Source organism: Barbus barbus, assembly GCF_936440315.1.
Source record: "Barbus barbus genome assembly, chromosome: 7".
Classification (NCBI taxonomy): domain Eukaryota; kingdom Metazoa; phylum Chordata; class Actinopteri; order Cypriniformes; family Cyprinidae; genus Barbus; species Barbus barbus.
The window spans coordinates 5,350,741-5,368,673 of record NC_136735.1 but is presented as its reverse complement, the minus strand read 5'-3'; the positions used below and the strand labels follow the sequence as shown (position 1 = coordinate 5,368,673).

Genomic DNA, 17,933 nt, shown 5'->3' with positions numbered 1-17,933 from the left:
TATAATTATTGTATTATTTTATTATTGTTCCTCGAAAAATGACATGTGATGTACATTCATAAATGTACCTTCTTTTTCTATTTTCAAGAAAAATATCGAGATAGTTTTTAAAGAACTTATTTTTCTTTATTTTATTATTTGTTTTTTTTTCTTTTATTCATTCATTCAATATTTCATTCATTTTTGTGCTTGCAATTTATGCATTTCTGTTCATTCATTCAGCTTTGTTCTTTTGTTATTTATTTTCTATATTAAAATGTGAAAAATAGGTAAAGTGTGAGCTATTAACATTTTTACAAAATATACAATACAAAATATTTCTGAGAAAATACAACAATAACAATACAGTTTTCAACTATAATGTAATATAATACACTTGAGTCCTTAGGATATTTCATTTATTGTCTTTATGCTTGTGTATGTTGTTCTTTGTTGCTAAATAAATACATACAGTAACTTGTTCTGATTACTTTTCATTAATTTCATTCATTCATTCATGTTTTTACTATGTATTTTAATCCATTCATTCATCATTTAGCTCTTTTCTCTATATTTCTTTCTATATTATGTCTGTCTGACCTTATAACATTTTTAAAAATAGGTGGAAGACGTGCTCAGTGTTTATTGAAATATATCTATAACTTTATTCTTTAAGAATGATACAAAAACATTGCTGAGAAAATGCAACAACAATACAGCTTTAATACTATATACATAATAAAATATAATATAATAACCTCATTTCAAACTCATTGTTGATGAAAATCATTGGTAATTTGGAGTTGATAGTCTACGGCAGTTTGAAACAAGCACAAATGAAAGTAAATGAATTCAGAAAACAGGTTCACACACCCACTGAAGTGTATTCGTATAGATTCCTAACATAACATTGTTTGTATGGCACGAGCAGGACAGCTCAAGCACTGTGGCTTTTAAACAGTAAACTACTGAACGAACAGCATCCAGTCATACAGATGGCTTGTGGGAGAATCAGAGCTGAATGTGTGTGTTGGGTTGGCAGAGGAGCAGCACGTACGAGTCTTAAACACACACAGGCTGAGTCCAAAATCACCCCCATACCCTCATTCCCTACACTAGTGCACTCGTACACTTCACTTGAAGGAGTGAATGAAAATGAGTGAGTGAATTCGGACAATGAGTGCGCCAGAAGGACTGCCGCTTTTGTAAGATGAAAGGATTTATCTTGAACTCTGTCATGGAAATTATGTATAAACCCTAATTAAATAACTGAATAATCAATTTATACCTGTATTGTATTATGCCGAGGACGAGCGCTTTATAAAATGAATGGATGGATGATTCAGCTGCGGGTGAAATCTTTTGGCGAGATGCGACAATTCGTTCGGCGAGCGACTCTCATAGTGCATTATGGGTATTCTTTAGCTCTTTCTTCTTTCAGACGAATCCAATCAGAGTTATATTAAAAATTGTCCTTGCTCTTCCAAACCTTATAATGGCAGTAGGCGGATGATTTTTTCAGCAGTCCAAATAAAGCGCGCATCCATAATAAAACGTGCCTCACACAGCTCTGGCGTGTGATTAAAGGCCTCCTGTAGTGAATCCATGCGTTTATTCACCCCCGGAGCCATTTGAGGCACTTTTTTATTATGGATGGATGCGCTTTATTGGATTTCTTTTGGACTGTTGAAAAAAAACACCTGCTCAATGCCATTATAAAGCTTGGAAGAGCCAGGAAAATTTTTTATATGTGACCCTGGTCCACAAAACCAGTCATAAGGGTCAATTTGTTGAAACAGAGATCATCTGAAAGCTGAATAAATAAGTTTCCCATTGATGTATGGTTTGAATGGACAATATTTGGCTGAGATACAACTATTTGAAAATCTGGAATCTGAGGGTGAAAAAAAAAATCTAAATATTGAGAAAATCGCCTTTAAAGTTGTTCAAATGAAGTTCTTAGAAATGCATACTAATACTAAAGTTTTGATATATTTACAATAGGAAATTCATGGAACATGATCTTTACTTAATATCCTAATGATTTTGGCATAAAAGAAAAATGGATAATTTTGACCCATACAATGTATTGTTGGCTATTGCTTCAAATATACCCCAGCGACTTAAGACTGTTTTGTGCTCCACATATAACTCTGATTGGATTTGTCTGAAAGAAGAAAGTCATATACACCTAGGATGCCTCGAGAATGAGTAAATTATGGTCTAATTTTCATTTTTGGGTGGACTAACCCTTCAAGGGTGTAGTTAGTGATTGGGGATGCAGCCACACACTCAGTCCAGCTGCCCCTGAAAGATAAGCCTGACGCTCTTCCTGTGGCGGGCGACCGGCCGCATGCAGAATGGGCAGGCGGGGCAGAGGCCGTGGGCGCCGTGAGGCAGCAGCAGTCTGCTCCAGAAGGCGGCGGTGCGCTCCGAGCACACGTGTCCGCAGGGGCTGAAGGCGTGCGTGGGGGGCGCGGCGTCCAGGTAGAAGGCAGACACGCGGCCAAGCTTCAGCGGCACGTACAGGCCCCGGGAGCGGCACAGCGGGCACTCGCGCTCGTCCTGCTCCAGCCCCAGCTCCTCTCCGCTCTGGGACCCGTCCTCCTCGGAGGAGCCCCTCCAGCCGTGCTGCCCATGCACGTGGCCGCAGGTCAGGTAGGCCCAGGGCTGGTGGTCGAGGCTGGAGGAGCGCTCCAGGCTGGAGAAGGCCAGGGTGTGCAGGCCCACGGGACACTGGGGCCGCGCCGCATTCAGCTCCCGCCGCAGCACCTCCAGGTGTTTGGGGGTCGGCGTGCGGGACAGACCCTCCGCCGAACGCCACAGCAAGGTCGCGCCACACAGGTCGATTAAAGTGCCGTCCACCAGCTCATGACACTCGTTCTCCACCTACAGAGAGAGACAGAGACAGAACAACATGTTTCATAATTAGTAGGACTGATCACTTCACTATTACTTATGTATATTGATTTCAAAAAACTCCACATTAAACCTTGCAGCAATTTTGTGTGATTTTGGCAACTAAAATGTGTGGGTTTGTTTCTAAAATAAATGGTCTCAAAATAAATGATGGTCAAAACAATATTATTTCATATTATTGAATATTGATGGAGCAACACGATTTGTCAGATATTGAGCGATTAATGCATCTGGCTAATATAACCATCTATAGGTAGTTTCTTTCACTTGAGTTATCAAAAGTTCAATCTGCACTGACTCTAAGCGTCCAGTAGATGACGCTCTCATTCACACGACCTGCATGAGTCAGTAATGTACAGTGAGTACATACAGAGTCAGAATGAAACAAGTCCAAACCACATCCACTATTTAGAGAGAGCAGACTATGCACCTCAGGCCTGCCGTCTCAGCCAGGACACACAAATTCAACTCGCATCGCCAAACCACGGCCTGATAGACACACCAAACACAGCTACCGCCGAAACACAGATGAGTTTACACAGGTGTGCCGTCAGAAACACAATTCGATTTAACACGATGGAGCTATTAAAAGATGAATCTCACGAAAACGGTAGTGGGTTTTATATATAAAAATAATGCCACAATGCACAAAAAAAATCCTAAATAGGCAGGATTATTCTAGTTACCTAAAACCTAAAATAAACAATAACTGAACTAAACTAAAATAAAAGTTGATATTAAGAATTTAAAAACATTTTATTTCGGCTACTTACCAAGGTAACATTTCCTCTTCATTTTAACTTTAAGTACGAAAACAACTAGCCTACAACTAATCAAGAAAAAGCAATAAAAATGACCAAAACACTACAAGATTACTAAAACTTTAACTGAAATTAAAGTGAAATCAATATATAAAAAAATCTAAACAAAAACGACAATAGTCTATCAATGATACTAAAATAAGAATGAAAATAGGTTATTTTCTTTAACTAAGCATTATTCCTTCTTTCGATTTTTTGATCGAACAATGATTCAACTTCAAATCAGGCACTTTCTGAGTTATAAAACTCAAGAGATATTGAGAAACACGTTTCTGAGAGTTTTTCAGAATGGCACTTGTTTACCAGCGACAGTCATTTCATAACCTCTGCTTCTCACACACTGTGCATCCAGAGAGAAAAAGCTGCATGGCGAGGTTACGGACAGGACTTCTGACACCATGGAGACCAGATCTGAACAACACAACAAACTGTGCAGTCGGGCGGGAGTCATATCACGCACAGCACACACAAACACACACACACACGCAAGCACACAGCTATGTGCTGATTCAGTCCCTGTGGGCCTTCATTGATTGAAAAGATACACAAATATACAAATTCTTCTTCACACTGCAAACTGTGAGTGTTTGTGTGATTCCAGATAAGGACAGTGGGAAGTGTCAAGCACTAATATGAGTATTTACCAACACATGATCAGAGTTGTCATGGCAAGGCTGGGAAACAAGGAAATGTCACCCTTATGTTTATCTGAGCGTTACAGAGATGTCGCTATGGCAAAGCTTTGACCTTGTTTTGGAGGATTTCATCAAGCCTCGGTCATTCTTTGATCTAAATTTGGTCTATTAAAATCAGTCTCTCACCAGTTTTCCGGGTTTCTGAGCAGAGCGGGTCTCTCGGAGTGTGAAGACGTTGCCGCAGACGGAGATCTCTCTCCAGGAGCCCGCTTTGGACTCACAGGTGAAGCCGTGCCGTGGTCGCATCACTAATATGCCGTTAGTGGTCAGGCCGTCCATCTGGCTGTCAGCGCACCACCATTTCGCCGCTTTCTCCTGAGGACAGAGGGAAAACCAGTCCATTAGTTTGTTGATTCACTGATTCTCTGATTTATTCTTTCCCTCACTTCGTTCACTGATTCATTCGTTCATTAACTGATTCATTCATCCTTTCATTCGTTTGCTCATTTCTTTCACAGATTCATTCAATGATTCACTCAAGTCATTCATCAATTCATTCATTCCCTCAATTCATTTGTTTGTCTACTTCATTTACTTGTTCATTTGTTCGCTCACTTCATTCACTGATTTCTTGATTCAATTACTTATTCACAGATTCACTTGTTCAACTACTTCATTGACCGATTAATTCGTTCGCCTACTTCATTCACTGATTCATTGACTCACTTACTTATTCACAGATTAACTTGTTCGCCTGCTTCACTGACTGATTCATTCGTTTGCCTACTTCAATGACCGATTCATTCGTTCGCCTACTTCATTCACTGATTCATTGACTCACTTACTTATTCACAGATTCATTGACTCACTTACTTATTCACAGATTAACTTGTTCGCCTGCTTCACTGACTGATTCATTCGTTTGCCTACTTCATTGACCGATTCATTTGTTCATCTACTTCACTGACTGATTCATTCGTTTGCCTACTTCAATGACCGATTCATTCGTTCGCCTACTTCATTCACTGATTCATTGACTCACTTACTTATTCACAGATTCATTGACTCACTTACTTATTCACAGATTAACTTGTTCGCCTGCTTCACTGACTGATTCATTCGTTTGCCTACTTCATTCACCGATTCATTCGTTCGTCTACTTCATTCACTGGTTCATTCGTTTGCCTACTTCATTCACTGATTCATTGACTCACTTACTTATTCACAGATTCACTTGTTCGTCTGTCTCACTGACTGATTCATTCGTTTGCCTACTTCATTGACCGATTCATTCATTCGTCTACTTCATTCACTGATTAATTGAGTCACTCACTTATTCACAAATTCAGTTGTTCATCTACTTCATTCACTGGTTCATTCATTCGCTCACTTCATTCATTGATTCACTATTTCACTCACTTATTCACAGATTCATTAATTTGTTCACTTCATTCACTGAATCATTTGTTCCCTCAGTTGATTCACCAAATCATTCATTCAATCACTTCGTTCACCTATTCATTTGTTCACTCACTCTGTGCACTTATTTATTCATACACACTCTTCATTCACCAATTCATTCGTTTGCACACTTCATTCAATTATTCACTCACTCACTCACTCACTCACTCACTCACTCACTCACACAGGCTGCCATCCAAAAGTTTGGGGTCAGTAAGATGTTTGTCTTCAAGTAAATTAATACATCAAGGATTAATTCATCATTAATTCGTCATCATTAATTCATCAAGGATGCATTAAACTGATCAAAAGTGGCAGTAAAAACATTTCTAATAAATGCTGTTGTTTTAAACGTTAAATTCATCAAAGAATCCTAAAAAATCAAATGTATTACGAATTCCACAAAAATATTGAGCAGCACAACTGTTTTCACTACTGATAATAATCATTAATGTTTCTTGAGCAGCAAATCAGCATTTTAGAATGATTTCTGAAGGATCATGTGAAAATTCAGCTTTGATCACAGGAATAAATGACATTTTACAATATATTCAAATAAAAACGGTGATATTAAATTACAATATTATTTCACAATATTACTGTTTTTACTGTATTTTTGATCAAATATATGCAGACTTAGTGAGCAGAAGATACTTCACAAAACTAAATTTTACTGACCGCAAACTTTCGAACGGCAGAGTAGTTCACTCGCGTCATGAATTAGTTCATTCACTCACTCACTTGTTCATTTTCAGCCTCTCCAGGATGAGTGATAGTGGACAGATGAACACATGAATGCATCGTGGAACGGATGGATGGATGGATGAGTATGAAAGACTGTTAGAGAGGAGAGAGATTGTGTTGGAGGAGTGTATTTGACCCACCCCCAGGAAGATGCTTTTGGACGAGTCGAAGCCGGCGGCATAGATGCGGGCGGTGTAGGGTGGCGCTCTCTGACACACGATCCGACAGGCGAATCGCGATATAGTGCTCTGAGACGACAGCGTGTCGCTTTTGCCGTGACAACCAGGCACCGTGTCCATCACCACGAAATCAATGGGGCTTTCAGTGGACCGGCCGATCTGCAAAAGAAAGAGGGTTTCTGCAATGATTAAGGGGAAATTGTGTGGGAATCTCTAATCTGTGACACACAGAGTAAAAACAGATCGACATGAATGAAAGAGAGGAAGAACTTTCAGTGTTTAGAGAGAGTTTATATTGCACCACTAACTGTGCAGTTTATTCATATGCACTTTTTGCATAAAGTAGTAATGCAACAAAATTTTAGCAATTTTTTGTGTTTTTAGAGGGCACTGATAATATCGATTTATCTCCATTTTTGATGAACCGAGATCTTTTAGTCTGTGCCGTTTTTAGTTGATTCCGTCTATTTTATCACACAATTCAAGCAATGAATGTGGTTTTGATGCTCTGTAACATAGCGTGACCGGTCGCTGTAGCGCCTCACCTCAAGTGGCACATGAAGAGATAATCTCTTCTTCTTTAATACTAGATATAGTACAAAATAAACATGAATGAACATCTGAAGGTGTTGAGATTTCAACTTATTGAAATGTATAAATCGCTCAATCAGTGTTTCAACCACAGAAAGATGTCAGTAAAACAGCTTGTAAACATTATATTTACCTCAAGAAAGCCATTCAATGTCCATAAATTATTATATTTTACTTAACCTGTTGTCTTCAAATATTTAATGTGTTCGAATAAATCTGTCATTAAAATAAGTTTTTAATGACAGATACCAATTAAATGTTTATATTCCAAAAATGAATTGGAGTAGAAACATAATGATATAATTAAGAAGTTGATACAAAAACATCTTTATGTGCACTTTAAAGGTGTATGTAGAACTGTGTTTATAATTAAATCAATGTGATTAATTGATTATTAAATAAACTTTATTTTCCGTTTCAGCTCATTTTAATACTTTTGGATGCAAACCACATCAGAGTACAAATGCACCCACTAAAGCTGTTCACAATTCAAACACACAGCTACCTGAAGAAACATAAACACACCTGAAACATGTCAGTGGTGCTATCGTGTGCGTACTCCACGACTACCGTCTGCGCCCTGGACAGCGTATACGACACACTGTGCTGGTTTTTGTTGCTGATGGCCTGCAGAAAGACCACATGCACACCAGAACCCTCGTCAAGAGCATGCTGGTTCATAATATTTACATCAGTCAAATCAGCTTACAGTTCATTTATCATATTCAGACATGCAGGAGTAACAGATGACAATGAAATGTGAGGGTGAAGTCACTCTGGATAAATGTGTCGCATGCTACACATGCTTTAGATGCACATTCACTGGCAGCGAAGAATGATAAGAAAACCAGCTCACATTTAAACACTCGGCTTGTGCAGAAGCCCTTAAAAATTCAATGTGACACGTAAATAAGCAATAAATGCTTTTAAAGACGTATAAAAATTATTATCGGGAAAATGGGCGTGTACCTTGGCGGTCTGTGGACTGCATGTGCTGTGAACAGTGCTGGGTTTGACTCCATTGGCTTTGGGTCTCTTAAACAGAGCGAAACGACTCCTTCTTCTGCCCCGGTCTCCATTTGGTAGGGAGCCGTTGTAGCTGTGGAGACAAAACGTTAGTACACAATGCTGCATTAGTAAGATTTACTAATCATAAATGTAAATCTGATTTAGAAAGAGGAGTCATTCTTACCCGAGGACGATAAGCTCTCCGTATTTGATGGGTTTGGAAGAGCTCAGCAGCTCCTGTTCAGGGGCCAACATCACTCTGGTCTTCAGCTCAAACCCTTCCTCTGAAATATTTCTCTGTCTTCCCTTCTTGATCTTGCTTCCTCAATGCTCCACCATCACGGTCTCACCATAAAGCATCTGTAAATGAAAAACACAACAAAAGCAGGTTACACTAATCTGTGGCACTAAACGAATGACTAAGCGAGAGACGCCTCTGATCATCTCCAAATATCACGGAGATGGTTTCATATCCTCTCAGTATGGGTTGGCATCAGTCCTGTTTTGCTCTGTCAGGGTCAAGCGGTCACGAAAAGTTGGCGCTGACACGCGATGAAACCACAAACACAAAAATAGCAGGCGACAGACATCGCTGTTTCCGACACAAAAAACCATCAACAACTCTCGCAGCCACGAATGAAAGAACTTTAATCTCTCATGTGCATGAACAGAGATAAATAAGTGCAAAACAAAATAGATGCAAAGTCAAGACATAACAAATAACACTACAGACATCAGTGCAAACATAACTAAAAAACAACCATAAATAAATGTAGAAAGCTACACACACACACACACACACACAAGTACAATTCTACAAATTGACACAAGTTCCAAGCAACAAATAAACAAAACAAAAACAAACATAAATAAATGTGCAAAGAAACACAAACACACCAGGACAACTAAACAAAGTGCAAAGCAACAAAAGAAACAAGAAACGTGAATAAAATGATAAAGCAGCAAACATGCACAAATTAACCAACAAACAAACATCAAACAACAAAACAACACACAAACAATAACAAACATAAACAAGTCTAAAGAAACAAATACACTCTATACACTAAACAAAGAACAAAGCAACAAAAAAACAAAAAAACAAAAATGAATAAAAATATAAAGCAGCAAACATGCACAAATTGACCAGCAAACAATACATCAAACAACAAAATAACACACAAACAATTACAAACAAACATAAGTATGGCAAACACAATTCAGTACAACTCAACAAAGTGCAATGCAACAAACAAAACAACAAACAAGCATAAATAAAAATGTGAAATACATATGCAAATTAACCAACAAACACAACTGCAAATCAACAAATACTACACGTGCAAAGTAACAAACAAAACAAAAACAAATGAAACAAGATAAACACAAGAACAAATCGACAAACAAATGCAAGTGCAAAGCAAGAGCCAAACAAAAATAAAAGTAAAGTAACAAACAAAAACCAGCAGACCTCAATAAAGTGGAACAAACAAAACATAAAGTGGCAAACATACACATGGATAAATTAAGCAACAAACACAACTCCATATCAACAAACACACACACACACACACACACAAAGTGTAAATCAACAAACACACACCAACACAACTCAAACTGCAAAGCAACAAGAAACACATATAAATATGAAGCTGCAGGAAACAAACAAACAAGCCAGCATAAACACAACTGCAAAATAACAAAGGATTACAAACCAACAAATGTAAATAAGAAAAAAAGCAAGGACAAATCAACAAAAAAAACAACTGAACATAAATACAGGAACTGAACAACAAACAAACAAACAAACAAAGCTGTAAATCATTTACCAAGCATCAACACAAGCACAAAATCCTAGAGAAAACTACGTTGTATACTGAGTACTGCAGAAGTGTAATGCATCTGTACATTATTTTTTTTAGCAATTGCATGGCTAACAACAACACACCTGTGTGTAAACGTGCCAACTTTCAGCCGCTTGCTGACTTTCCTGTGGGTCTGTATGAATGACCCAGAGAGAGCTCTCTTAAACAGGACTGATATCAGATCCGGGCTTGAAGCACTTAATCATCTGTCTGACAGGACGACTCTGACAGAGTGTGAATAAACTCCTCACCTCATTCCTGCCTGACACACACACTAACCAAACCACACTAAGTCAGATATGTTTCTTAAGGACAGATACTATCAGTCCTAAAGGCAGCATGTGTGTGTGTGTGTGTGTGTGTGTGTCACACCCCGGCCTCGTCCCTGTATCCATGCCAGACATTTGCTCAGAATACAGAAGACATTTGCACTCTTGCCAGCCAGCTACAACACAGCGCAGCGTTTCCACAGCGACCCAGTATACACTGGGTGATGCAGGGCACACACCTCTCTGAGTTTATGCTCTTTGAAGTATGCAAGGGAACATTTGTTAATGATGAGCTGTAATTGATGAGCAATTTATGAGGATTGAAACAAACACTTATACATACAGGCGTGGATGTTTAGCTCAGATTTCTGGGGTGGCGAGGCGTAATGGTTAAAGATAAACATAGTTGCTGGGGGGTTCAGGCTTGTTGCTAGGGTATTGCTATGTGGTTGCTAGGGTATTCTGGGAGGTTGCTAGGGTGTTATGTAATCATCCGCCAGGTGAAAATCACAATTCTGATAATTTATAAAAGTAATGATAGAGCGACATTTATATGGGGTTTAATTTGAAAGCAACTAAATGTCTACGAACCTTTAAGAAACAAAAGTTAATTGAGCATTTCATAATAAAACTATATTATATGCTATACTATATACATGTATACAATGCCACATATATACATGGGATTAGCACTTGGACATTTAGCACTTGGATAGCAGTGGCTTCTGCTTAGTTTTAATTTGAAAGCTTTTGTTTTACGCAAACGGCCGCAGTTATTTTCCTTGCATTGTGCAGAGTTAAGCAAACTAAACTTCTTAAATTCAAGTATTATCCCTCAGGGTACTTTTTGAGGCACAATAGTTATATTTATGAAGTGAATGAAGTAATATCTAAAATTGAGAGGGATAAAAACCCAAAGTATGAGAAAGAGTGACTCTTGCCTTAGCAAATAGACTGCTAATAGCAACTGAAGCTCTGATGGTGAGATCTGACAAAGCTGGCCGTGTGAGGGGTTTCCTCCTGCTCCAGATGGAAGGTGGGTCTCGACACAGAGCTTCATTCACCCCACGTCTGACTCTGAAAGCCCCTCGCTAGGCTCTGAGCTCTGCATAATCCCACCCGACCAACTCACGAGTCAAAGAGTGACTTCACTGTCCAGCAACAAAGGATCTTTCATGACACACGCTATCCAGACACACTCACACGACCTCCACGCTGATGCTGAGATTGAGAGCCCACTCGACTCAGAGTTCTCTTCATCTATTGTATGTGTGAGAGAGACGGTTAGACTAGACAGTTTGTTTGTTTAACCACGACATTTTAGCAGTGCAACAGAGAGAAGTCTTTGTTTTGATTAAGCTGCAAAGGCTTATTATCTCAGACTTATAAATAAATGTAAATGCAAAGTTAGTTATGTTGTTGTTGTGTTTCTGTTTCTGATTCTGAGCTAATGCAAATATACAACCAAATATTGAGGAAATTCCAGCACAGATTCTGTGTAAATGATGTTTTATTTATTCATATGTTCTGAAATTATAAACAAATGTGGAACATTTGCACATTTTCATTAATGTCATGTTTTGCATGAAAAAAAGTTTTCAGGATAGACAGAATATGTTTACCAGAACAGCAAACACAGACATTTGTACATTTATCCCTTCTCTTTATACATAACCATTGGTGTGCGTTAATGACTTTGACCCATATTGAATGCTGGTCTGTCAGTTTAGTGCAGGATCTTTTGTCTGCAGAGCAGCTTTACACTTAGTTTGAGTTGCACTGAATTAAACATACAAGAGAATTTCAGGTTTATGGAATAATTAGCAGAAAATATATCCTAAAATTTCAAAAGGTGAGAGCCGAATGGATCCGGAGATCAGCTGAAAGCATGAGTGTGAGAAAGAGAAGAAAGACATGAGATCAGTAGAGAACAAAAACAAAATAAACATGATTTTTATGATACTGAATATCATTGGTGACATTTTTGTTGGACCAATTATGCAATTATTTAAAATGAACACACCTTTTTATTTCTGTAGTGTTTCGGTTCACTTGTTTGTTTTTTCCATGACGTACAGTTTTGCTTACACACAAAATCTTTACTAGTCACACAGTTTTTGAAACCTGAGACTCAAACAGCAGAAGCACTCACCAAGTCTGAAAAACCTTACACTAATTCTCTGCCTTTGACTCTTTTTGCAAACACTTTTTGCAAAACACAACACACAAACATTTAACAGGAATCAATGTTATTGCAAATGTTTGTTTTTAATGCGTTTGTGATATTTTGAATGCATTGCTTCATTTTGCAAGAGATGTGAGGCATTTTGCATTTTGTGTGCAATTCTTGGATTTGCGTGTAAAGTTTTGAAAAAAAGAGGCAACGTTTCGAAAATGTGTGTAAGCGGTTGAAAAAAACTATAAAATTGAATTAAAATGTTTGTTATGCATTTCAGCATGTGTGAGCTTGCACAGAATAACAGAACGGCGTAGCCCTGCTGACAAACAAATTAATTCAGTGTTTTTTTTCTTTCAACCAAGCATGGTAAATTTCATTATTCAACTCAAAAATGAACACTGAAAGCATATGTGCAAGCTGTTTTCATTATTCAACCAAGAGAGCGACATGAAAAGAAACGGCATTACTTTTTTTTACAACAGCTTTTCAAAAAAAAAGTACATAATTTGATACCGTTTTTTTTATTTTTATAATAGTTGTGTTTTTCATTCATTTTAGGGTAAATGAATAATTTCTAAATGAACATGAATTTCAAACTGAAATGAAGTAATGTAAATTATTCAATATAAGACAACTTTTATATAGTTTGATTCATTTTACTATACGGCTATATTTTCCTGTAAACCTATTAGACTTCTCTTTCAAAAGTTTGAAGTTTATTTCTCATTGTCAGATGTTTTTAAACCGGCTTTATAACCTCAGAAAAGACAACTGCTCTTAAAAATAAAGATTTTAAAAGGAGTTTTCACAGAGATGCCACGAAGAACTAGTTTTGGTTTCCCAAAGAACCTTTCAGTGAACAGTTCTTAATAGAACCATGTTTTTCTTATAGTGTGAAGAACATTTAATAAACTAAAGAACCTTGGATGGTGAAGGTTCTTTGTGGAACTATTGATGCCAATAAAGAACCTTTATTTTTAAGAGTGTAGTGCACACCGCGCGCCATCGAGCCTCTTCAGACATGAAACATGATAATGCGCTTATTCACATTATACAGTATTGTAGCAGTATTCACATCCTGAACACAAACACACACTATCATTACAAATATGCTGACAGCTGTCAATCAATCAACGCTACTGATCAATCAGGGACGGTTTAACAACAACCAAATACCTTCTCGCAACAAAGAAACGATAAAAACTGCATATATCCTATGTGAAATTAATAAACAAGACGCAGAAACAAATAAAGCACTGGGTGTAAATATGAGAACTGAACTCTCTGAAACGAATTTTTCCTTTGTATCATAGGTTAATCACATTCAGCGCATAGAATTAACCATTTATTTCTTAGACTAACAAACGTTTTAGAATTTCTTTGGGTTTGGTTTATACATTTCTGCGGAGTTCAATGCATTTTGCAAACGTTTGCATAATAGATATAAACCAAAATTAAATGTGCCCGGGCTGCCTTACAGTGCTTTAATTCAACAGCTTACCTCTAATAAGACTTTTTAGTGTGCCTTCTCAGATATGCGCCAAACTAAAGAAACTCCAGGTGGACTGACTCAGGAGTTGTCGGAAGTAAGTGACAACAGTCGTTCTGTTTGTCGGATAAAATGCCAAAAATAATCATGTAAGGAGTGAGGTAGGATGTCTCCAGCAGTCTCCGTGCACTGACAGCTCTCCAGAATAACTCCGCGTCTGTCTACGAAGCGTGAGAGCTGATGTCACAGGGCTCACCGCGAGGGATTATGGGTAACGAAGTCCTCCCATTAGTCCTTAACTATCACCCCTCTACATTTGGATTTGTAGCAGCTATAACCTCAAAAAAAGCGTTGTTAGTGGCCTTCATGAATAATAATAAGAATAGCATTACATAAATAACATCATACTAGGTTAGCAATTTCACACTTTTAACATTTAAATTAACAGTACAAAACAGAACGGGATATAAAATAACAGCGCAAAAGAACAAAGCTATAATGTACTGGAATAGAATAGAATAGAATAGAATAGAATGTGGCATATAATAGCATACAATATAATAGATTGTAGTATAATATGCCATAATATTATAGAATAGAATGTAAATTAGACTTGATTAGAAGAAACAGACTAGACTAGACTAGACTAGACTAGACTAGAATAGACTAGAATAGAATAGAACAGAATGTGGCATATAATAGTATATTAATAGGTGATAGCATAATGTGGCATAATAGAACAGAAATTAGACTTGATTAGAAAAAGCAGACTAGACTAAACTAAACTAAACTAGACTAGAATAGAATAGAATAGAACATAATATAATAGAATAGAATGTGGCATATAATAGCATACAATATAATAGATTGTAGCATAATATGCCATAATATTATAGAATAGAATAGAATGTAAATTAGACTTGATGTGAAGAAACAGACTAGACTAGACTAGACTAGACTAGAATAGAATAGAATAGAATAGATAGAAATTAGACTCAATTGGAAGAAACAGATCAGACTAGACTAGAACAGAATAGAATGTGGCATATAATAGCATAAGATATAATAAAAGTGTAACAGACTAGATAAAAAAAACAGCTATACAGAATAGAACAGGTCTTAAAATGTGGGACTATAAAATCCCAGGGCGACGTCATTGTTGCTCAGTCCGACAGCAACCCATAAATGCGTGCTTGACTAAGCGAGTGTTTGTCATGCAGTGATAGGCTGTCATTGTGGTGTGTTGAATCGACACAGGTGTAGTCATGGGTGTAGTCCACACAAACATAAACAGGGGAATCCATGCGTTTACTCACACAGTTTAACCTTTAGTCTCTCTTCAGACCAACAATCCCCAAATTACTCTTTAAAGTGAGTCAGATTCCAACACACAGCAACAGCATTCAAACACTTCCCTCACCCGTCCGCCGTAGGCAAAGCCATGAGCCTGGCAGAGGCACTAATCTGCATCTGTTCTGTTTCATATCTGTCTGTCTGACCTTCTGTCTGTCTGCCCAGCCCAACCCTCACTCCGTCTCTCCCTCTCTCTCTCTTTCTCTCTCTCTCTCTCTCTCTCTCTCTCTCAGAGCACATTACGCCCCGGGGACATTTTTTTCACCAGATGTTCCTCTAAAGGAAGTACTTCAGCATGGGTTTGTTGCCACAGTTGCAACTCAACACACAGCAACATAGCAACCGTCCCGCGCTGACTGCTCTGAACTTCAATGGGTGCGCGCTGCCTCTCTGCCTCGGCCTTACATAATGAAAATGTTATGCTAACGCAAGGCAAATATTAAGTTACCCCAGCTGCCAAGGGCTTGTTGTCATGCTGTCATGGAAACAGTTGCCATGAGTATGAGTGTGTTTACACTGTGTTTTAAATACCCTGAACTTGGACTGGGGAGGGAAACAAAAGGACTGCTTGGCCGGAGTCCTGATGTCTGAGTGTGTGTGTGTTATAGCTGGGTGTAGGATATAGAAAAGATAGATATTGCGTTAGAAGTCTTTGTCTGTGTAACACATTAGTTTGTTGTTAGCATGCAGTCTTATTGAGTCTATGGATCTCAAACCGGTCGTGCACCATAGGCACAGAACAGTCATCCATGACACAGCTGAGCTTTATGATTCATTAACAACTCTTAACAAAGGATTCAACTAAAACTGTCATGCTTTAAACCTGAATGAGGCAACAGGTTGTTTGTAACAAATGCAACGAGGAGATGTTTGCTTCGAGAGTCTTCTGGTTGATGTTACACTGTAGGTCAAGCTGAGAGAACATCCTGTACTTGGTGGTTATAATAATATGTGACCCTGGAGCACAGAACCAGTCTTAAGTCGCTGGGGTATATTTGTAGCAATAGCCAAAAATATACTGTTTGGGTCAAAATTATCAATTTTTCTTTTATGCCAAAAATCATTAGGATATTAAGTAAAGATCATGTTCCATGAAGATATTTTGTAAATTTCTTACCATAAATATATCAAAATTTCATTTTTGATTTGACAGACAGACAGACAGACAGACAGATAGATAGATTAGGTGTTTCAGTAATTATTCAGGTAAAGACAGAAACTAAAGTATTGCTCTATACCGCCACCTGCTGCATAAACACTCACAACACAACACATGTGACGGATGTCTGCTGTTGTGCTGCCTTCCTTCACCTTTATTCAGACAGACAGCTTATCAGTCCTGCGAACATCAGAACAGCCAAACTATGCATTTCTTTGAAAGACACTGAGTGAAATGCCACTTCGTTCAGTCCAAAGTCCTCTGTCGGCATAAATGAGTTACAGAGCGGAATGTTGTACAGCTCAGTGGAACGATCGTCTGTCTACAAATCCTTTCCTTCCATTTCCTCGGGCTTGGAATTAGTTTATGTTAACAAATTTCACTCTTACGCAACTGTAGGCTGGAATTACCAGTCTACACATGGTTTAAATTCACATTATTTATATATCATCATTTCACTAATATGGAACATGTCTGCTGTATTCATGTATCACGAGATATTTATGACTACAAGTCTAGAGTTAAACACATCAAACGGTGATTGCTCAGAAGCTGCTCTTTCACAGCTTGAGAGACCCAATGAGAAATAAAAGTGATACTTGGCTAAAATGAATGATTCTAACAGCAAAGCTCATATAATTGGGTCGTGGAAGAATCTTATGGGAAATATTTTTAGTTCACATTCAGATTTATGACTTCTAATTGCATACAAAATCGGATGTTTCATATAAGAGATTTCATTTCTGTTTTTTTTTTTCTTTTCAGTGTGTTTGTGTCAGGGAACTGTGGTGTGTCTGTCATGTGTTCCTGCCCCTTGTGCCCATATTTGGTTTGTTTCCTGTCCTTGTCATATGTAATCATCAGTTAATTCTTGTCTAGCCGTGTTCGTCTCATTAGCGTGTGTATTTAAGTTCCTGCCTGTTGAGTTTCGTGCTGTCTGGTCTACTCGTTAACCCCGGTGTTTGATGTCCGTGTCTGCCTTGCCTTGTCCTGTCCTGATGTCTTGTCCTAGTAAAGTATATTATTTGAAGTTATATCCTCGTCTGCGTGTTCCTGGTTCCTCCCTCGTGTGTGCACCGTGACAGAAGACCAGACCAAGACAGTAAGCGGCGCCCCTTCACCTCGTTTTGTTTTCCGGTTTTGAAAAGTCTTTTTGTTTTGTTCCTGTTCTGTTTGTCCCTCGCGGCATGGAAGTCGCCGCTCGGCATCCCGCCTTAGCCCACTGCAAGTCCGCGTGGGAGTTCGGCGGGATCACCGCGAGTGCCGCGAGTCCACTGGCCGC

The 17,933-nt window shown here is 38.3% G+C and overlaps 1 protein-coding gene across 1 annotated transcript; it reads right to left on the bottom strand.

Moving 5' to 3' along the window:
* Nucleotides 1-626: 626 nt before the first annotated feature.
* On the bottom strand, nt 627-14,358 carry LOC306873127 (E3 ubiquitin-protein ligase pellino homolog 1-like). Its single transcript, XM_079422184.1, has 7 exons — nt 14,152-14,358; nt 8,522-8,697; nt 8,299-8,428; nt 7,855-7,956; nt 6,700-6,897; nt 4,541-4,729; nt 627-2,868 (listed from the first exon to the last, which is right to left on the bottom strand). Exons 2-7 carry the CDS (start codon nt 8,590-8,592, stop codon nt 2,272-2,274), a joined length of 1,287 nt encoding a protein of 428 aa, XP_079278310.1. The 5' UTR covers nt 8,593-8,697; nt 14,152-14,358; the 3' UTR covers nt 627-2,271.
* Between the last annotated feature and the right edge of the window lie 3,575 nt (nt 14,359-17,933).